This window comes from Eschrichtius robustus, chromosome 7 (genome assembly GCF_028021215.1).
Source record: "Eschrichtius robustus isolate mEscRob2 chromosome 7, mEscRob2.pri, whole genome shotgun sequence".
NCBI classification, from domain to species: domain Eukaryota; kingdom Metazoa; phylum Chordata; class Mammalia; order Artiodactyla; family Eschrichtiidae; genus Eschrichtius; species Eschrichtius robustus.
Window position 1 is genome coordinate 5,400,342 of NC_090830.1, and position 22,600 is coordinate 5,422,941.

Consider the following 22,600-nt stretch of genomic DNA (forward strand, 5'->3'; position numbering starts at 1 on the left):
CCCTAAACCCTGCCCTCGGAGCCGCCTTTATCGGTCTCCGATGTTCCCGGTTCCCTCTTTCTTCACTCTCGTCCGGAAATGACTCTCATTTTCTTCTGTCACCCTGGTCTTCAATCCAGGGGTCCTTTGGGCTCACTGTTTGGGGGACTCTCCCAGTCAGTATACTCAGAGGTTCAGCCATGCCCCACAATTCCTCCCCTCCCCCGACCACAGCTCGCCCACGTCCCACCCCTCCCCTTCCCGCAGCGCCTCCGGTCCTCAGGCCCTGGCCCCGCCCTACTCCTGGCCGGCCAATCCCTAGCTCCGCTCCGGGAGCGTCACAATGCGCCCTCGCGGCCCCGCCCACAGACGACCGCCTCAGAGACCCCGCCCCGCCGTGGTCTTTGCGTCTTTCCGGCTCCGTCTTGGAAGTGGAACTACGCCGCGTCTTCCTGGAGAAAAAGGTAGGGTTCTGCAGGGAAACCGGCCCGCGGTTACGCTGGCAGCCGGGAGCGGGCCGGGGGTGCGGGTTCCTGGGGCTGCTGTTCCCGGGTGCTTGGGCGCAGGGCCGAGGGAGGGCAGGGCACTCCGAGAGCTGAAGGTCTTCCGGAAGCGCCGCGTGCGCACGACGGACGGCAGTTGTGGCCTCGGGCCCGCCGCGCGCCTGACCCCACCTCTCCGGGGGGCCCTCTCCCGGGGCGCGCTGCCAGGGGTTTCCATAGTGATGGTAAACAAGCCTCAACTGCCTCAGCTACAACTGCCAGGTCCCCCGCGTTCCACCCTGCTCTAGGTGCTCAGAGGGACGACCGAGGTGCCGGATGTGAAGAAAAGCGGGGGCGTGGAGACTTGGAGGCCGAGGTGAGGGGTGGGACGGGCGGCGTGTCCGAGGCCCGCATACCGGGGAGCGGCCGGGGAATGGGGCCCCTAGCATGGAGGACCGAGGGGTTGAGATTTGGGGGTCAGGAGAGGCGGGATCGGAGGTGAAGGCCCGCACACCCGGGACCGATTAGGGACTGGGCCTACTGGGGATTGGGGACTGCGGGGCTGAGATTTGGGGTCGGAGGAGGTGGGATCTGAGGTCAGGGGCCATACACCCGGGGACCGACTGGGTACCGAACGCGGGGACCAGGCCCACTGAGGGTGGGGACCGCGGGGCTAAGCTTTGGGCTTAGGGGAGGTGTGTCTGAGGTCAAGGGCCTTACGTTCCGGGACTGGACCGCGGGGCTGAGATTTGGGGTCGGGGAGGCAGAGTCCGAAGCGACGAAGGGAAGGAGAGCATCGTGCGGACTCCTGAGGGAGCAGAGCCGAGCGCCCCTGCCAGGAGTAGGGTGAGAAAACCAGGCGACCGTGCGAGGGGGTTCATTTTAAAATGAAAGCGGTACTTTCACGTGGCTGAACGCGTCCGCGAGTTGCACAAGACTGGTTGGGTACCTGACTCCTCCCCCCTCCCACGTTCCCGCTCTCCGATCCTCCACTTTCGAGCTTTGCGGCCTTTTCTTTCTCTCTGTGCGGCGTGTGTGCCCTGAGCCCTTGTCTGCATTTCTCTCCTGCTCTCAGAGGTATCGTGTCTGTATTTTGGCTGAAACTCTTTGGTTTTCGTTGTCTTTGATGACCACATTTCTGCTGAGCGAACTTAATTCGGCCATTTCTTTTTCCTTGTCCTGTGCTGCTTTTATCTTTGAACGTACTTTTGCTGATTCTCGACTGCGCCCAAGAAACTTCTGGACGCTGCCGGCGCTCGCGCCGCGCCTCCGCCGCCCTGTTCCCGCGTGGCTCACGGAAGGCGGTGCCGGGCGGCCTGGGGGAGGCCGCGCGAGTCTCGGGGACCCGACCGGCCCTGGGCCCCGGTCTTTTACGTAATCGCTTGGGGGTTGCAGCCCCTCCCCGTTAATCTGTACCTTAAAGGGTCTCTCGGAGGACCCCCACAGGTTCCCGCCAGACAACCCCAGGCCCAGGCGAGCCCCCCCGACCCCTTCCCCGGCCACCGGCGAGCCCCGCGCGTCCCGCGGGACGCCCTTCGCGGCAGTTTTTTTCCCCTGAGGCCCTGACGAACCAGCATGCTTCACAAGTGTTCTCGAGGCTCCGGGGGGCCCACGAGCGGCCGCTTCCCGGAACCGCCTGGGTCGGGCGGCGGTGGAGGTGGGGGAGGGGCCCCGGGCGGCAGACGTTAGGGGCGGGCCTCGGCTGGTCGGACCCTCGTGGAACCCGGAGAGTGGAAGGCTGCAAATAATCTTTTAGTGAAGGACATCATCGAAACTATCGATCTTAATATAATTCTCACTCTTACTTTTAGTCACGTTTTTAAAAGTTAACTATTTGTTTCTGAGTTTCTAGTAAGAATGAAAATACCTCGAGTTCTCCGGTTAGACAAAAATGTTAGGGTCTGTCAGTGAAAAGTGATGTTTTCAGGGCTAACTTTTAGACAAGATTTTTTCATTTTCAAGTGAGTAAATTTCTGCTCTCAATGAACATTAAGAGAGACTGCTTTATAACTGGTGTTAAGCAGGTCCAGCCTTTCCCTTGGGGATCTCATCTTATATGCATTTCTGTAAATTAATTAGGTTTATGATTTCCATATTATGGTCTCCTTTTTATTTTTAGTTTTGTCTTTTAGTAACATTCTTTTTGTAGTAGTTGCTTTTTGTTTTTGTTTTAACTGGCAGGTGGCTGGTTTTCACTTGAGTATTGTTACAAGGCTCCTTTAAACAAAATAACTCGAATAAAAATGTGAATTGATTTAAGGGAAAGGATTGATTAGGAGGAGAGTTAGTCCTTGAATATGGCCCAAACTGAGGGAGAGTGGAGACACGTGGTGCGTGCCCTTTGGAGTAGGTGCCTGAAGGGGGTACAGAAATGGGAGGGGGCCTCCTTCCGCAGAGGTGACTTTCCCACCAACCTGCCCTCTCCAGTCTGAGCTCTGGCTCTCAGGCTCTTTGTAGAAACACATTAATTGACCCTTACTGGATCCACAGACAGAGCTAGGTGTTTGACCACATTTTCTAATCACGTGCTCGTGACCAGTGTACAAGGAGGTATTACTGTATTCCCATCATGCAGATGTGTCCTAGGGACACAGTTGGGACTGGAACTCAGGTCTATCTGACAGGGACAGTCCTCTGCCAGGGCCCCTGCCCCTAATTAGTTGCCCTGAGCAAAGATTCTTGTGGAAGACAAAAGACTGGGCAAAGGGAGAACCAGGTTCATCTAAGACCAGCCTGGTTTATTTTAACTATTTGTTTGTATTTCTAAGGATTTTTAAAATATAACCACAATACCATTATCACACCTAAAGAAATAGTAATTCCTTGATATCATCAAATACCCAGTGTTCAAATGTACCCGATTGTGTAATAAATATTTTTATATAGCTGGTTGGTTTGATTTGGGATCCGAATAAGGTCATTATATGTTTAGTAGATATATAGCTCTCAAGTTATGTTTTAAGACACAGCAGCATTGTCCAACAGAAATATAATGCAAGCCACATAATTTTACATTTTCTGATAAAAAGGAGCATAGTTCACTTTAATAATTTAGTTTAACATGTTATATATCTAAAATAGACCCAAAATAATCACTTCATCATGTAATAAATTTTTATAATTAATTTATTATTTTTTTAAATTTTTGGCTGCGTTGGGTCTTCGTTGCTGTGCGCAGGCTTTCTCTAGTTGAGGTGAGCGGGGGCCACTCTTCGTTGTGGTGTGCGGGCTTCTCATCGTGGTGGCTTCTCTTGTTGAGGAGCGCGGGCTCAGTAGTTGTGGCGCACAGGCTTAGTTGCTCTGCGGCATGTGGGATCTTCCCGGACCAGGGCTCGAACCTGTGTCCCCTGCATTGGCAGGCAGATTCTTAACCACTGCGCCCGCCACCAGGGAAGTCCCCCCCAAAATTTTTTTTCCCCAGTAAATTTTTAAATTATATTTTTCATGCTTTTTTTTTTTTGAACTAAGCTTTCAAAATCCAGTGTGTGGGGCTTCCCTGGTGGCGCAGTGGTTGGGAGTCTGCCTGCCAATGCAGGGGACGCGGGTTCGGGCCCTGGTCTGGGAGGATCCCGCGTGCCGCGGAGCGGCTGGGCCCGTGGGCCATGGCTGCTGAGCCTGCGCGTCTGGAGCCTGTGCTCCGCAACGGGAGAGGCCGCGATGGTGAGAGGCCCGCTCGCCGCAACTAGAGAAAGCCCTCGCACAGAAACGAAGACCCAACACAGCCAAAAATAAAATAAATTAATTAATTAAAAAAAAAATCCAGTGTGTGCTTATTTTATAGCACATCTCAATTTGTACCAGCCTCATGTAAAGTATGACAAGAGGCTACCTTATTAGACAGTGACGATCTAAAGGTTCTCTATTCTTAAAAGTTTTTTCTTTGAACAAATCAGGTTGTGTGTCATGTAGGTTTCCTTCCCCACACTCTGGGTTTTTCTGACTGCATTCCCATGGTGGTGTTTGAATCTCTGTCCTCTGCATTTCCTGTAAAATGATAGTTATCCTCTACAGGCTGTCCTGATTCCGTTGAGATTTTATTTTGAAATACTGCATGGGAGGTGCTGTGTACTCCTGCCAGAGGCACATATTGGTTGGTGTTCCTTCTTTGTGATGTTAGCAGCTGTTGATGTTCGTTCTCTAAACGCATTGTTTTGTTGATTGTTTCCAGATCAGTGATGTTTTAATTCAATATTCCTTCTCAGTTATTAGCAGGTGTACTTCTGTAGAGAGGAAATTTTCTTTGTTAATCATTTGATTAAGATGTACTTTATAAAAGGCAGGTTAAGTTTCTGATTCCTTTTTTATATTTAGTATCCATATCCAGCATAATGAATTGAATCCTTAGACACTAATTTTTCTGGTATCATTATGAAGTCATGGATTTTAACATATAGGGTGTGCTTTAATCCACTGTAGCTTTTATTCTCTTTGATGCTCCAATTCAATTTTTGGCCAGTGGGAGCCCTTCAGATTGGTTCCTTTCTTGACACAATTTCAGTGGTCTTTGGCTTCCTTGGTTTAAGGCCTAATACTTCATTAGGTGGATCCGTCAAAGTTTATTCAACTGGATCTCTAGTGATGGGCAATTGGGTTGTGCTGCAATGGATAGCCTCTGCAGGAGTATTTTCACTTTCTTGGTCATAGGGGTTGAACCATTTAATATTTCCACAAACAGTATCTGAGAGTGTCTGCTGATCTACAGCCTCTCCAAGCGGGTTTGTTGTCAAACTTTTGTATTTTTGCCAGTGTGATAGGTATTTTAAATGTTGTTTCATTTAAAATTCTAATTTATCTTACATGGTGATGTTGAGCATCTTTTTGTGTTTAAAGGCATTCCTTTTTCTGTCAAGTGTCCTTACCTCTAGCCCATTTTCTTTTTTGGATTGTTGGACTTTTTGTTTCTCTCTTTAGAAGCTCTCTCTGTACCTTAAGGGTATTAACACTTTTGGGAAATAAATTGCAAATGTCTTTCCCATTTTATCATTGGTATTTTGCTTAGCTTATGGTATTTTTAGCCATGCATAAGAGGGTTTAGGTTGTTTTGTTTGCGTGTGTGTGTTTGTATATTTTTCTATATTATGGGGTTTGAGTCATGGTCAGGAAAGTTTTCCTTACTGCCAGTGTAAAGACAATTCATCCATGTCTATTTTTCTTCTGTTATTTAGGGTATTTCTTAGAAACATGAAAAATTCTTAGTTAGCCCATATTTTACCTTCATCAATATGTTAATGTGACAGTATCAGTGATTGACTTTGAAATGATGAATTACAGTTGCATTCCTGGGATAAATCCAACTTGGTCATGTTGTATTAAATAGCTTTGTGTATTGCTGTATTTGGTTGGCTAATGTTTATTTAGGAATTTTTCATGTGAGTTCATGAGTGAAATTAGCCTGTGAAACTTGATAAACTAATTCTAAAACTCTTGGAAAATCAATTCCAAGTTTATTGTAGATCAAAATGTTAAAAAACATAGATGGAAACAACAGAGCTTTAAGTTAAAAAATATCCATATGGCCTTGGGCTAGGAAAAAGGTCTCTTAAACAGGACACAAAAAGCGATAATCATTTAAGGGGAAAAAATGACAAAAATGAAAAAAATTCTAAACTATTATGTTTCCCTTACAGTATGCCTTTTACAAAAATCCTCATATAGTATATTTTACAAATTCCTACCACACTCTCTCCTTTTAAGTTTATCTACGTGCAAAGATGGTCCATCATTGACATCTCCATTCTTCATCTTCCCCTAATTGAGGTCTCTTCTGCTTTACATGAATATTTGGTTAGAATAGTGCTGTCCAATAGAATTATGATATGAATGATTTTTAAAATTTTTTAATATTTGATGTAATTCACATACCATACAGTTCACCTTTTTAAAGGGTACAGTTCAGAGGTGCTTTTTTTTTTTTTGTAACAAAGTTGTAAAAACTATCACCACTATCTTAATTTCAGTATATTTTCTTTCTTTAATTAATTAAATTGAAGTATAGTTGATTTACAATATATATTAGTTTCAGGTGTACAGCACAGTGCCTCAGTTATACGTATGTGTATTCTTTCTCAGATTCTTTTCCCTTAGAGTATATTACAAAATATTGAGTATAGTTCCCTGTGCTATACAGTAGGTCCCTGTTGGTTATCTATTTTATATACAGGAGTGTGTATATGTTAATTCCAGCTTGCTAATTTCACCCCCCTCTTTGGTAACCATAAGTTTGTTTTCTATGTCTCTTTCTGCTTTGTAAATAAGTTATTCGTTTTTGTTTTGTTTTTAGATTCCACATATAAGCGATATCATATTTGTCTTTCTTGTCTGGCTTACTTCACTTAGTGAGATAATCTCTAGGTCTATCCTTGTGGCTGCAGATGGCCCAGTACCTTTTCTTATGTTGAAACACCCTTAAGCATTCTTAAGCATTCCTAGGATAAATCCCACTTGGTCACGGTGTATAATCCTTTTTACAGGCTGCTGGATTCAGTTTGTTAGTATTTTGTTGGGATTTTGTGTCTATACTCATAAGGGGTTATCTTGCAGTGTCTGTCTGGTTTTGATATCTACAAGTGTATTAGTTTGCTAGGGATACCATAACAAAGTCCTACAGACTTGGTTACTTAAACAATTTATTGTCTCATAGTTCTGGAGACCAGAAGTCCTACATCAAGGTGTCAGCAGGTTTGGTTCCCTTTAAGAAGCTTGAGGAAAAGGATATGTTCCAGACCTCTCTCTGTGGTTTATAGATGGCTGTCTTCCCTCTGCTTATCTGTGTCCAAATTTCCCCTTCTTCATGTTGGAATACAGCCCATCTTAATTATGTCATTTTTAACTTAATTACCTATATAAAGACTATATCCAAACCTGGTCACATTCTGAGGTACTGGGGGTTAGGACTTTAACATGTGAATTTTGGGGACACAATGTTCAGCCCATAACAGGGGGTAATTAATACTGGCCTTGTATATAGAATGTGTTGGAAAATGTTTTAATATTTTAATTTAGTATATTTTAATATATATTGTGATTGGTTCAACACATCCAAAGTATCACTTCAATATGTAATCAATATTTTGAAGTTGAGGTTTGAGGTTCTTGTTTTTGATGTTCGCAATTCATTTTAATTTTTTAAATTTAAATTAAATTTAATTACTATTATTAATATTTTTTGGCTGCTCCGAGAGGCTTGTGAGATGTTAGTTCCCCCACCAGGGATCGAACCCGTGCCCTTGGCAGTGAGAGCGCAGAACCCTAACCACTGGACTGCCAGGGAATTCCCTGCAATTCACTTTATATGTACTAAATTTTATCACTTAGGGCACATCTCAGTTTGTACTTGCCACATTTCGAGTGCTTCGTAGCAGTGTGTGGCTATTGGTACCATATTTTTATCCTTTGTACCTAACTTGCTCTTTTTCCAAAGCACTTTTTCTCTGTACTTTAAATTTTTTTTTACCATCGTATGCCTGGGTTGTGTGTTTTCAAAGTAGCTGTTGGGAACTACACCACTGAGTTTATCTTAAGCCAGGAAAGTTTCCTTCCATTCTTTATCTGTTCTCACCTCCATTTTGTCTTTTTCTCCTTCTGGAATTTCTATCATTCACATGTTGTTTCTCCTGTCTCATGTTATCTCTTACTCCTCTGAATTTCATCTTTTTCCCCTCATTGTTTCTGGTTTTTTTTTCTTTGTTTTGAGCTGTTTCTTCCACTTGGTTTTCCAAGCCACTATCCTTTCTTTCAATTCATTACTAACTTTATAAATTCAAAACTCAATTTTTAGCACTGGAAAGTTTTTTATTCTGTAATCAAGTATCTGAGAGTGCTTGTTATTTTTTCTGTTAAAATATTTACAGTTTTGTACAGTACTTCTTGTTCCCAGAAAACTGTCTGCTGTTCTAAGCCGTTGTCCGGTTTGTGGTATTCTGGTGCTGGAACCCCTCTCAAGTACATTGTCGTGTTCCTTTCCTCCTGTTGGCTCTGTTCTCTACCCGCCCCCGCCCCCCCCCCCCCCCCGGGGCAGTGTGCTATGGTCCCCTGAGCAGCAAACATGGAGCACAAGGAGCTACAGCTGCCTCCACTCCTATGGCAGCTGCAGGGGACCTGACAAGATGTCAGCTCTCCACCAAGACCCAAGAGGAAGCTCTAGGCCTCCTGAAGGGGCTGTGGGCATTCATTAATACAGATGATGAAATATTTCCCTCAGTTGGGGGGAACAGATTTTTATCTTTAACACTGGAGGTTTCTTTTTCTTTTTTCTTAAAAATTAATTATTTTATTTATTTATTTTGACTGCACCGGGCCTTAGTTGTGGCATGCAGACTTAGTTGCAGCATGCGTGTGGGATCTAGTTCCCCGACCCGGGATCGAACCCCAGCCCCCTGCACTTGGATCCGCAGAGTCCTACCCACTGAACCACCAAGGAAGTCCCTGGAGGTTTCTTTTTATGAACACCCCACCTGATACTTTTTTTTCTGTTGCAACTTTAGATCTTGATTCTTGAGTCACTAATGCAATCAATAATACAGAGCAATGACTGCTTGTTCTGTGGTGGCTAATAATTTGTCCCTTGTGTTAATTTCAGTACAAGCATTATAGACATAATTTACCTAACATTACACTATTTTTGCTTTTTAGTTAACACAGCTTTTGAGAAATAAACAGAGGAAAACTGTGTATTATTACCCCAGACTTAGCTACAGTAAGCTAAAGAGCCTAATAGGTAAAAGATGATGGAAAACAGCTTTCCTATTGCTTACAAATTATGATATATTTTCTTTGATGGATAAAAATGTAGTAATAGCAACGAACATTTAAAATGTCATTTATTTTAATCACCCTACCTATAGCTTCTCTTTTTTTTAAGTTGATTTACAATGTTGTGTTAGTTTCTGGTGTACAGCAAAGTGATTCATTTATGCATATATATATTCTTTTTCATATTCCATTTATGGTTTATTACAGGATATTGAATATAGTTCCCTGTGCTATACACTAGGACCTTGTTTATCTATTTTATATATAGTACTTTGTATCTTAAAGCTTCTCTTTTCTTTAATAGCCCTTAGGTGGTTTTATGTGTTGAACTTGGTATGTTGTACAAATTAGGTCAGAGTTCTCACACTTGAGAGGCATGAGCTGTTTGAAAATTTAGGTACAGTTGTGTGTGAGGGGGTATACTTTTTTAAAAAGTTGATCCAGACCTGCATCATAGTCTCAGGTGGAGTCCCTGACAGCAAAAAAATGTTTAAGAACCACTGAATTGGGACTTTATAAAATTGCTGGGTTGGAAGAGACTTGAGGTTTCTAGTGTAGTTTCCAATAGAACAGGAAAACATCCATAACAAATAGGAATCTGGGCTCTGCTCATATACTGTCCCATGACTGGGAATTGCTTCTTCCCCAGACCCCATGTGTGCTCCTCAAGTGGAAAACAGACAGCAGCAGAAACGATACCTAAAATTCTCTTTTTTGAATTTAGTAAGAACTGAATATAAAGATTAAAAGGATTCACCATAAAAAAAAAAAAAAAAAAAGGATTCACCATAAAATAAAAATATTTTTACAAAGCAACCAATACCAAAACATATCCTGACAAACGGCTGCATTATATATTGAACAAGTATCTGGGGGAAATAAGTAGGTAATGTACAAAGGAAAAATAGAATAATATGGTCTTCTAACTTCTACTTTTAAACCTTAGCTTTTTACCAGGGGGAGAAAGTTTAACATTTCCACCCCTGTTCATGCTTCTGATCTGTTTAAATGTCACTTCCTCAGAACCCCAATGTGAGTTAATCCCTGTTTTCTTATTTATTTCAGAATTTGTCATACGTTTGTTTGTTTCTTTATTGATTTCCTAGTCCACTGTTCTGTGGACTTAGCACAGTACCTGCATCTTGTAAGTGCACAATATTTCTGGGTTAATGAATGACTTGAAATTGGGTAAATTTTATCTACTGCACATCACTCAAATCCTTTCACATGCTTCAGTTTCCACCACAATGTTTTTGTTGCAGGGTACGTAACATCAGTTCTTCCTAAACTTGTCTCACTTCTTCCCATCCCGTCTCCATGCATCTGTTCCCATCATTCATTTTCCAGAGAGCAGCTAGACTGTTCTGTTGAAAAGCAAAACTCTATACTACATTCCATTTTGAAATAGTTAAGTATCTTCTCTTAGAGTAAATAAAATCCAAAATACCGAATCAGGCCTTCAGGGCTTTGGAGGATCTTACTCTGCTTCCCCCTTTTGTGGATCTCCCCGCTGGCTGCAGGTGTTCTGAGGTGCTTTCTGTCTCAGCATTACACTTTCCCCTGTGTCTTCTGTACATGTTGTTCCTTCACCCGGCAGGAACCCTATCATGACTGATCAATTATTAACACTCGACTAGCCAGTTAGCCAGTGTCACCAACCAGTTAAGCCAAGAAAGAACATGTAACGCTACTTAACTGCAACAAATACATGCAAATAAAATAAGTGAGAAAATGGATGCCAGTCGTTTAAATTACCAAGAATGTATTTTGAAGAGGATTTTAAGAAGTGAAATAAGTGCTCGTGAAGCGGTCAAGATACTCATTTCCATAGAGATACTGTTTCCAAAAACAAGCCCATTTTGTGGCTTAATTTTTCTTCAGAATATTGTTTTATTTCTTTTGAGTGTATGAGTTTTTAGTGTCTTTCTCACTTTCTGTGGGATGGCTGGATTTTGAATCAGATCATTTTGAAGCAGATCCCAGCCATCACACCATTTCACCTACAAACAAGTATTTAAAATATCTCTAAAAATTAATTCCTTTGTTTTTAAACATAACTGCAATTCTATCGTATCTGACATAAGTAAAATCAGTGTTCAAGTATCTCCTAAATTGTCTCATAAATGTTGATCAATTTGTTTGAATCAAGATCCAAATATGTCCCATGCATTGTGAATCCTTGATAATTCTCTTAAATTTCTTTTATTCAGTAAGTGCTCCCTTGGAGATATTTTGTTGAATGCCTGGCTATTGTGCTTGTCGAGTTACCCATAGTCTGGCTTTGTAGGCTGCATTATCATATTCTCACCTAGAACCTTTTCCCTGTAAATTCTGTAATTTGTTCGTTATTTCTAGTAAATAGATTGACTTTTTCCTCTTAGATAACTTTATTACTAAAAGTATTAAACATACACAAAAGTAGAGACAAAAGTATGAAACTCCATATACCCATCCCCCAGCTTCAATAATTACTAAATCATGGCCCATGTTGTTTCATCCGTACTCCGACTCCCTGCAGTCAGATTATTTAGAAACATATTCTAGGCATCAGATGTATATCTAATGACTTTCTTTAAAAAAAATCACAGCAGCATAGCTACAACTAAAATTTTATCATTTCTTAATGTAAATACAGTCACTGCTAAGATTACTGCAATTGCCTTATAATTGTTTTCCAGTTCATTTGAATTAGGAGTCAAAAGTTAATAAAATGTAACTGCTTGTTAGGTTATGAAGTTTAAGAATTGTGTGTTTTAAAATTAATCTTTTTAAAATTGTGCAAAAATATTTACATGACTAGGCCCAAATCTACAAAACAAGGTACTGTATACACAAAGACGTTCTACCTTTTGTTCATTAGTTTCCATTCTGAATCCTTTCCTGCCTTCAGAGATGATTTTTTTTTTTTAATTTAAATTTTATGGTTTCTCCTTCCACATGAGTGGTGCCGGTCACCCCTCCCCTCCGCCCGTACTCTGGACTTTTCTCCACCCTGGCACTTCTGAGAGCTCACTCAGAACGGTCTTCCTCGTTGCTTTCCTTCCCTCCTCCTCCCACTTCCTGCCTTGGCCGACCTCGCGGGCCGCACCTGCAGGACGCGTTTCCATTGGTGACATCTTGGCGGGCCCGTCGGTGGCACTTCCTCCTTTACGCCCCGTGACCCACGTCCGGCTCGCCGCCCTCCCAGTCACGCGGCCTCTGCCTCCGGGACGCAGCCCCGCGCGCCGGCCTTCCGGACTCCAGGCCCCGGACCCGTCGTGGTGAGCCGCAGCGAGCGGACGACCCCCGCCCGCACTCCCCCCAACCCCCGAGGGTCTCGGGAACTCTTCCCCACCTCTTCCCGCACAGCCGCCCCCCATACCCTCGGAACTCTTTCTTCCCCCTCGCTGCCCCGGGAATTCCCCCTCCCCCCCCCCAACCCCACGGCCTCAGGAAGTCCCCCCGACCCGACCCGGGAGCTCCGCCCCCAGCCCGGGAAGGCGACCGCCGACCTCGGGTCCCGGGAACTCTTCCTCGCAGCCCCTAGAAGCCCCTCTGACTCGGGAGCTCCGCCTCCCCCTCCCCCCCAACCCCCCGCGTTTCCAGGAAGCCCGGCCGGAGAACTCTTCCCCACCTCGCCGCCAACACTTCCCGCCTCCCTCCCCGGTCTGAAACCTCTTCCTTCTGCCGCTCCAGTGAGTCCCCCTGCCCCGGGAGCTCCCCTCCACCTCCGGGCTCGGGGAGCCTTAGCCTCGTGACCTCCTTCCCCTCCCCCCAACTCGCGCAGCCCGGGAAGCCTCTCCTCCCTCCCCCCACCCGTAGCTTGCCCCGCCCCGGAAGCTCCCGCTGACCCCGCCCAGGCCCGGGGATGGGGCGCCCTGTTGTCGCGCGTTCCTGTAGGGCTTGGCCGACCCGAGACTGTCGGATCGCCCGGTGGAGGCCGAGCGAACCCCTGCACCTTGTCCCGGTGCCTCCGCCAGGAGACTGGTGTTCGGGACCCATACCGCGCTTCCCGCCGAAATCGCTCAGACGCGCCCCTGCCAGCCCGCGATCTTGAGAGCGCACTTTGAAGCCTCGTTCGAAGCGTTTCCCCACAGCCAGTTGAGTTTCAGTTTCAGGTTAATAACAAAAGGAGATGCACCTGGCTTTTCCCCGGAATCCTCTGCGTTTTTAAGCGTCGGGTGGAATTGGGGGTCCTTTGGCTGTGAACCGCGTTTGCTTCATGAAGATAGAAATCGGTCCTGCTCCTTTCAGCGGTAAGTCTTAGGGCCAAAGAGTCAACCGCGTAATCCTGAGGCGGGGTCTCACGCAGACCGTGATTTAAGAGGTAGAACTTTCTGAGTGATTAAGACAGCCAGAACAGTCTGAGTGCTGCCAGCTGTAGGTTAAAATTCATTTACAGATGGGGACGAAATGCTTTTCAGGCCTCACTGGAACACAAATAAAGGGGGTGAAGCCGGGGACCCGCCGAGTTCCCGTCTCTCAAGAGAGACGGTGCGGGTGCAGTTTAAAGCGCCCTGTGTGCTCCCTAGAGAAACCTAATCAGCCGTGCGTTCAGGCGCGCCCTGTTTATCTTGATTGGTCCACCTGGATCCGAACTAAATCCTGCCTAACCTGTATAGTAGAGTGAGGAAGAGCACGTTCTGGAGACCGTCCCAGGAGTCCTGGGAGCCTGTTAGAAATGCTGAGTCTCGACTCCGGCCCAGATCTATTGTTTTAGGATCTGAATTTTAACAAGATCCTCGGGTGGTCCGTGTGCGCACTTACGTCATAGTCTAGTTGCGGGTGTGTGTGTGTGCGCGCGCGCGCAAGATCCTTGGTTGTCCCCCCTTTCGGTACGTTCAGTTCAGTGGGTCTCCAGTTGCAGCACCCGAGAGCAGTATTTTGTTAGCCGCCGCCGCCGCCAGCAGCGATTGCAGGGTGCTGCCGGGGAGGGGGGGTGGGCGACCAGTGTTCCCCCTCAGCGCTTCAACTGTGTGCGAGCCGCGGTTCAGTCTCGTGAGAATCGGCTTCCTTGCTTCTGGCCGCCCCCGAGTGTGCGTGCCCGCGGAGGCGCCTCAGCTGTTGGTGTGCGGACCACACTGGAATGAGCCAGGAAGAGGGATAAACCGAGGCAGAAGGGGTTCGGCCCGTTATGATGACTGGGTTCTACCCTTTAGATTTCACTCTTTTCTGGGGGGGGCAGAGGAGAGGGGCGGTTGATGAAGCCTCTTGAAAACCCTCTTCTAGAGAATTTGCAACTGTTACTTCTTAAATTGTAGTACTTTACATTTATATAGGTCTTTCCTCCAAAATAGTATCTCGTGTAATAATTACAGGACGCTAATAAGGAAAGGCAGATATTACCTCTTAAGACAACAGGCTCAGAAATTAACTTGACTTTCTCAGTTCTACGTTTCTGAAACTAAGAATGTGCTTTAATTCTCAAACTTAATTCGCTGGACATACAGTATTTTGGGGACAGCTTTGTCCTGTGGCTGTGGTTGATGGTACTGATGTTTTTCCTATTGAAAAGCGTATTTCAACATTTCCTCCCCTCACTCTTCTTCAGTTAAAAGATTAATGTTAGACCAAATACATTAGGTCTCAAGAAGTGAAGCTATCACATAAAACTGGGAAAGAAAATCTTGAGTATCTCCACCTAGTCCTCCAGGGATGCTTGTAAATTGTAAATACTGTTGGTACAGTCTCTAGCAAACCAGCTTTCTCTGGAGCCCATCCCTGTGAAAATCTGGCCACGCCTCTGGTCCCCCGTGCGGGTCGGCGCCGCAGCTCCTCGCCCCCTGCCCGCCCGCCCGCGGCTTCCTGGAACCGCGCTGACCTTGCCTCCGCTCCATCCCGATAGTGCCCCTCCCGCCCTCGATATTTAAATTGCCTTAGCGGGCTTAGGTATTCGTGTAAAGAACTCGCGTTTTGAGTACGTCTCTCAGGGCAAGTGGAGAGTTCCAGGCTGGTACTCTCGGCGTTACCCTAGGAAAGAGGTGAAGCGTCTCAAAGCTGTGGGGGCGGGCGGGCGTGCACTTTCTTGAAGGCAGCCCCGCGGTTTTGTAAACGGCCTCCCACAGCCCGGGCTCTGGCTTTTCCGGAGGAAGGGAGCCCGGAGCCCGGAGCCCGGAGCCCAGCCCAGCCGGGGAACCGCTGGCTGTGCTCACTCTGGGAGTGCTGGGGCACTGAGGCAAGACGGCCTTATCGCTCTTTTTTAGGACAGTTCGTTACCTGCCTGGAGTGTCTTCGACTGTGGGCATCCCCCGCTGTTCTTTAAGGTGAGCTATTTTAAGAAAAGTAATTTCTCAGTTTGTAATTGATTTATTTTATTGACACAGAAAACTTTCTTGAGTGTGAAGTAAATTTTTTTTTCACTAGCTGTAAATCTAACGTTGAGCAGAACTCCAGCTTTCTTAACTTTCTCAAGTGTTAATGTTCTAAGTACTGTAAGTCTGCAAAGAATTCAAATGTAGAGGATTCTGAGGGCAAAGATGAGGATATTGCATTATGTACATTAGAAATATAGGTAGGTGTTTTGGAAGAGTGCTCTCACATTGCCTTTAGAGGAGAAGTCACTTTATTTTTGAAACATTATTTTCTGAAACAAAAAACATTTATAATTGTTTTATATTGGGCGTTTTAAGTAGTCCTTACATGAAATGTCTGTGTTCTTTTATACTTCCTGCTTGTCTTTTTTTTATTTTTTCCCCCTGCTTGTCTTTTTTAACCTAACCAGGCTGCCATATTCTAGAGGGTGGTGTTGACCCCACCTGGCCATCAGTTAATCTCTTGCTAATCTTGGGCCTGCTGTGCTGGGGGTGGGACCACAGTGACCTACGGAACAGATCAGTCTGTCCCTGCTAGGCTCTCGTGCATTTTTGAAGAGTTTTAAACAAATCATGAATTTGTTTCCCTAGAATGCTCTGGGGTCATAGAACTGTAAGACTTAATTTGTGGAAGAGGAAGATTTTATGGGAAAGGTGGTATATTTGAGCTGAGACCTTAAGGATTAGTGGGATTTAGCTAGACAGAAGGTTGGGTGGAGTATATTTGGAGAGATAATTACCATGTGTGTCACACCCAAGGCAGCAGAGAGTCTGGCACACTCCAGGCACAGAGAAATACAGGAATAAGAGGATATATTTTTTTTTAATGCAAGTGATGTGAGTGTGTGTTACAGGTCAGAGCTGCAAGGCCTGAGCGCCCCCTTAGCCCCATGGTTTGTGTTCCAGGCGGTGGGAAGCCACTGAGGTCTTAGAACAGGAGAGTGACGTAAAGTCACTTTAAAAGAGCTACAGATTAGGTTGCAGTAAGGATTGGAAAAGTTTTAAGGATCAGATGTGAATGTGTCCTGGAAAGGGCTTTTGGTACTGGGATTAGAAAGAAAGAGGAAGTAGAAAGGGATATGAGGGCAATGCACAAAGAAGATGATGATTTGATAATTCAAATCATAATGCCAAGCAGTGTGCTAGGGACTGAGAAGAGATGTGAGAAACCTTTATTACTTGTTGGAGTCAAGAGTTACTGAATAGAATTTAGGTATGGGTTAGGAATAGGATAAGGGTGGAGAATGGGATGACCCCCAAAGAAATGATGAGCTCATTGGATTTAAGGGCTTGGGAGTTGTTCAAGGATTACTTTAGTTTCATTCTAGAGCTTCTGGATGACAAGTAAGGCTGACCAGGGTGCTGCTATAGAAGAGTTACAGAAAAAAGGCTGTGTTCATTTGTGGTACATAGGTGGTACTATGGAGTAGAGTTTGTGTATACCAGTCTTGGCCTCAGGGAGCCTAAAGCTGGGAACTTGGGTTCCTGAGCCCAGAATTGGCCCTGGACATATAAGGATCAGGTGAGGCTGCCTACAAGGGGTGGGGGGCAGAAAAAGAAAGAAGGGCCAGTGGTTGCATACCAGTTGAACCTTGAGGAAGGGCTCAGAGAGGCAGAGTGCCTAAGGAATTAACAGGAAAACCAAGAGCCACGGGGAGAAAGGATTTCCAGAGAGAATGGTTAAATCCTGCTGTGGGAACTGAAAGGATGGAGATAAAAAAATGTTCCTTTCTTGCCAGTGGAGGTCCTTGGCAGAGTGAGATCATGCCCTTCTTTTTATGGTGGGGGTGGGTAGAGGCCTTTTGAGGATGAGATTTTACTGAAAGGGAAAGCAAATCAGCAAGTAGCTGGAGGCAAACTTGGTATCAGGGAAGGTGTATATTACAGGGTTGGTTAGAAATGAGATAATCTCCTTAATTGATAAGGAAAATAGTGTTCTGTGAAGAGTTTGTGAAGATGGGGATTTCTCGGGGCAGGTGGAGTTGCCGGAGCAGAGCCACAGATAACAAGCTCAGCTATGAGAAGAAGCAACTCCTTGTTTATAAATTTCTAAATCTTGTTCTAATTTGCTTCACTGTGTCTCTTAGCAGTTTGCTTTTCTTTTTCTTAACTTACCATTCATGCTTTCTAATTTGTTTAAATTGTGGGTTTTTTAGAAATCTGCCTATTTTGCTCTAATAGTGTAAATACCCCATTCCATCTGGGATAGTTTTGGGATTCATCTGAGGTAGGATTCTGCTTTATCTTTTTCTACATAATGACCAACGTGCCGAGATTTCTTGAAAAGGCGGCTCTTACCTTTAACGGCTACATCTGTGTTAACAGTTGATGTGAAATGACGATTTTCATGAAACAATTTCCGTGTACTAGTGCCCGTTTTGAGCATTGATCACTAAGAATGTAGTTTGGGTCCTATCTGTATTTTTATTGTCTCTCTGTTATGTGTATATTGCTATCTGATGACTCAACCTCTACTCTTCACAATACAGCCCTTTACATGGATTTGACCTTTACTCTTTCAGTTTGGACTCTTCGGTGTCAGATGCCACTTGCACTTCATGACAGACACCCTGTCAGGAAGGGCACCTGTCATGCCTCTTGTACACTGAGGAGTTCATTCCCTTTGTAGTCCCTCAATGAAACACAGCAAAATATGTGTGTTACGTTGATCAACATGATGTGTTTTTTTAAAGATTTTTTTCCTTTTTTTTTGATGTGGACCATTTTTAAAGGCTTTATTGAATTTGTTACAATATTGCTTCTGTTTTACGTTTTCTGGCCTCGAGGCATGTGGGATCTTTGCTCCCCGACCAGGGATCGAACCCTCACCCCCTGCACTGGAAGGCGAAGTCTTAACCACTGGACCGCCAGGGAAGTCCCCATAATGTGTTTTATGATCTTCCCCCCTCCCCCGCTTTTCTTTTCTTTTCTTTTCTTTTCTTTTTTTGGCCGCACTGTGCTGCTTACGGGATCTTAGTTCCCGAACCAGGGATTGAACCCGGGCCATGGCAGTGAAAGTGCTGAGTCTTGAACACTGGGCCACCAGAGAATTCCCAGTTGATCCTTTTTTAATATGTGAAACTGAGAAGGATATAATTTGATTTTTACATTTGCATCACACTTAACTGATATTCTGCTGATGCACTTATCTGTTTGTTTGGATATGTCTTAATTTGACCTCACACTTGACTCAGGTTTTGTTTGAGTTGACAATAGGAACAATGATACTTCCTTAGGCTCTGGAAGCCATTGCTGTCTTGTATCCTTGCAGCATTGTTGCTGATGAGAACACTGATTCTGGTTCATCCCAGTGTCACAGGAAATGTTATTCTGTATTGTGATTTAAAATAGCCTGTGTTTGTCACGTCTTTTTGCTTCTGTAGTGTCTTGCCACAAACAAGCAAATTGGTTAAATGTATGGCTTGTAGTTGAAGAATCACACAAGAGCTGTTTTAAATGAACCACCAAATTTCATCACAACAGATAACGTGGACTAAATAAAACAAGAAAATGCCGTGCCCAATACTTCTGTGTTCAAAGTACCAGGTCACACCTACCCTCTCTTGCCTTTTATTTTAGCAATGCAACAGTACAGCTCATCTGTCTTCCTGTAGTTCTGACAAGTTCTTAGTATTTCTGAATGTTGCCTCAATTCATTCTCTTGTCTTTCCTTCTAGAACTCATAGTAATTGACCATAAGAATTTGTAGATTTTGTCTTATTGACTGAAGCTTCCAGATCACTATTTTGCTCTTCAAATTTTACTCTCCATTGTCACTTTTTTCTTTTTTTTAAGACCCCCTAAATTTGTTAATTTGTTATTTTCAGTCTATCTGTGAGTAATGTAACTATTTTTGGGGAGACGTAGGATTGACTCTCCGCTCATGTATTGTAATGTCTTTTAATTTCACTCATCCTTCCTCATCTGTAAAATGGAAGCTATATACTGTATATTCTTGTTATACATATTAAATGAAAATTTATGTAAAGTAGTTTTTGCTTTCTTTTCAGCCACAAAAAGCCGCATCCAAGTTTGTTTGACGTCTGCTCTGTCAAGTGTCCATGATGTTGGGCCCCGAGGGAGGTGAAGGCTTTGTAGTCAAGCTCCGTGGCCTGCCCTGGTCCTGCTCTGTTGAGGATGTGCAGAATTTCCTCTCCGACTGCACAATTCATGATGGGGTCGCAGGCGTTCATTTTATCTACACTAGAGAAGGCAGGCAGAGTGGTGAGGCTTTTGTTGAACTTGAATCAGAAGATGATGTAAAAATGGCCCTTAAAAAAGACAGGGAAAGCATGGGACATCGGTACATTGAGGTGTTCAAGTCCCACAGAACCGAGATGGACTGGGTGTTGAAGCACAGTGGTCCAAACAGTGCTGACACCGCCAATGATGGTTTCGTGCGACTTCGAGGACTCCCGTTTGGATGCACCAAGGAAGAAATCATTCAGTTCTTCTCAGGGTTGGAAATCGTGCCAAACGGGATCACATTGCCTGTGGACCCCGAGGGCAAGATTACAGGGGAAGCCTTTGTGCAGTTTGCCTCACAGGAGTTAGCTGAGAAGGCCCTAGGGAAGCACAAGGAGAGAATAGGGCACAGGTATATTGAGGTGTTCAAGAGCAGTCAGGAAGAAGTTAGGTCATACTCGGATCCCCCTCTGAAGTTCATGTCAGTGCAGCGGCCGGGGCCCTATGACCGGCCTGGCACAGCCAGGAGGTATATCGGCATTGTCAAGCAGGCGGGCCTGGAGAGGATGAGGTCCGGTGCCTACAGTGCAGGCTACGGGGGCTATGAGGAGTACAGTGGCCTCAGCGATGGCTACGGCTTCACCACCGACCTGTTTGGAAGAGACCTCAGTTACTGTCTCTCTGGGATGTACGACCAAAGGTATGGAGATGGCGAGTTCACTGTCCAGAGCACCACTGGACACTGTGTCCACATGAGGGGGCTGCCCTACAAAGCGACGGAGAACGACATTTACAACTTCTTCTCTCCACTCAACCCGGTGAGAGTCCATATTGAGATTGGCCCTGATGGAAGAGTGACCGGCGAAGCTGATGTCGAATTTGCCACTCACGAAGAAGCTGTGGCGGCCATGTCCAAAGACAGGGCCAACATGCAACACAGATACATAGAACTTTTCTTGAATTCCACGACAGGGTCCAGCAACGGGGCATATAGCAGCCAGATGATGCAAGGCATAGGGGTGTCAACCCCATCCACTTACAGTGGCCTTGAGAGCCAGTCCGTGAGTGGCTGTTATGGGGCGGCTAGCTATGGTGGCCAGAACAGCATGGGTGGATATGACTAGTTTTGTAGTAGCTTTTGAGTTATTTCAATCAAATTTTCACAGGCAGCCAACAAGCAGTGAAAAGCAGTTATTACTCTAGAGGAAGCTGTGGGACCCATTTTGCACCATGAGTTTGTAAAATCTGGATTAAAAAATTACCTCTTCAGTGTTTTCTCATGCAAACTTTCTTCTAGCATGTTATATTGAGTAAACTAAAACCATTTTCAGCTTTTCTCAACATTTTGGTAGTGTACTTTCTGGAGTGATGTTATCTGAGTTAAAGTAGTTTTAAGTACATTAAATGTGGATCTTTTACACCACATCATCGTGAACACATTGGGGAGGTGTGCTTTTTTGGAAAACTCAAGGTGCTAGATCCCTAATTCAAAGAGGAACATTTCTCATGTTTGTTCATTCTAGTTTATTTTCATTTAAAATCTCTTAGGTTAAGTTTAAGCTTTTTAAAAGTTAGTTTTGAAAATTGAGACACATTACTAATACTGTAGGAATTGGTGAGGCCTTGACTTAAAACTTTCTTTGTACTGTGATTTCCTTTTGGGTGTATTTTGCTAAGTGAAACTTGTTAAATTTTTTTTGTTAACTAAATTTTTTTCTTAAAATAAAAAGACTTTTTCACAATGACTGGCACAGACTATATACTCACCAAAAACTAGCAAAATGACTGGGTGGTTGAGAAGAATTTCATTTTACTACTGCATTTCAGTGTGAATTTTAAAATTTAGCAGTGTGATTTCCCTTGTATTCTTAAAACGAGGCTAAATTAAACATTCAGATTTTAAAACATTAAATATATGAGTGGAAATGGTGACTACAGAGTATGAGAATAGAAGCCTACAGTCCCATCTTCCTGTGACTTGTGTTCTGTTCATCAGCCATTTGTAATGTCCTGTTCCCTTGCTTTATGCCGGGTGGCACCTGTTCATAGCTAGAGATTTTTAGTTTTGCGTGCTACATACATTGAGTCATTAGCCACAATTTTATGTTTTTTTTTTTATATAAGATGTGCTGATTTAAACAGTCTTTCTTCCATACTTAGGATTATTTCTAGAGCACACACTGCTGGGTTACAGTTACTGGTTATTGCAGGATACGCATGTTCTCAAGTTAGAAACCTATTTCCAAGTTGTTACTAGAAAATTGTCTGTCTGGCTGTTGGAAACAAGTTCCAAATTTCAGGTAGCTCTGCACACAGCGATCCATCATTTTAAACTTAACACGTACACTAAAACCGTCAAGACTTTAAAATGCGAATGAAGTTTATTAAAAAGAACTTTGCTTGATAGCTATTAACTTTCCCAGCTTTATTTTCCCACTTTAATAACTATACAATGTAGCCCAGTTATCCAGGTTTCACCAGTATTAATAGTATCTTTGTATGGTATCTTCATTTTAAGGCACTGGCCTCATTTACGGAGAAGCTGCTGTGTTAGCCAAGCCTCTGACGGTTTTATAGGTAGGTTGGAGAGTCTTAGGCCTTTCCTGGCTTTTTTGGGCTTCACAACCCCACCCTGCCATTCTTCCCACTAGTGTTCTACAGACTCAGATGGCTGGAGATGGGGCAGCAGCATAACCCAGTAATGGCAGAGGCAGAACTGGGAAGGTCAACTGAGAGGACTGGATAGTGTGAGAATTGGGGGGCAGGTGAGTTGTGCAGAGACCACACATCTGTTCTAGGCTGTGTTCACAGTCTGCTCATCTCATGAGTGACAGTCCACTGTAGGGAAGCAAAGGCCATCTGGGTTGTGAGAAAGACCCAGAGAAACCCAGGCGGAAGACCTGGGAGTTCATG

At 44.5% G+C, this 22,600-nt stretch overlaps 1 protein-coding gene across 8 annotated transcripts; it reads left to right on the forward strand.

Moving 5' to 3' along the window:
• The first annotated feature begins 358 nt into the window (after positions 1–358).
• HNRNPF (heterogeneous nuclear ribonucleoprotein F) lies at positions 359–21,429 on the forward strand. 8 transcript variants are annotated; one of them, XM_068547511.1, is made up of 6 exons: positions 374–443; positions 770–837; positions 12,307–12,886; positions 13,304–13,447; positions 15,395–15,454; positions 19,513–21,429. In XM_068547511.1, exon 6 carries the CDS (start codon positions 19,564–19,566, stop codon positions 20,809–20,811), a length of 1,248 nt encoding a protein of 415 aa, XP_068403612.1. In that variant the 5' UTR covers positions 374–443; positions 770–837; positions 12,307–12,886; positions 13,304–13,447; positions 15,395–15,454; positions 19,513–19,563; the 3' UTR covers positions 20,812–21,429. The 8 variants fall into 8 exon arrangements, with proteins under 8 accessions (XP_068403617.1, XP_068403612.1, XP_068403613.1 ...); XM_068547512.1 differs by having other exon boundaries at positions 13,310–13,447; XM_068547510.1 differs by having other exon boundaries at positions 12,307–12,472; positions 12,798–13,447.
• The last annotated feature ends 1,171 nt before the right edge of the window (positions 21,430–22,600 follow it).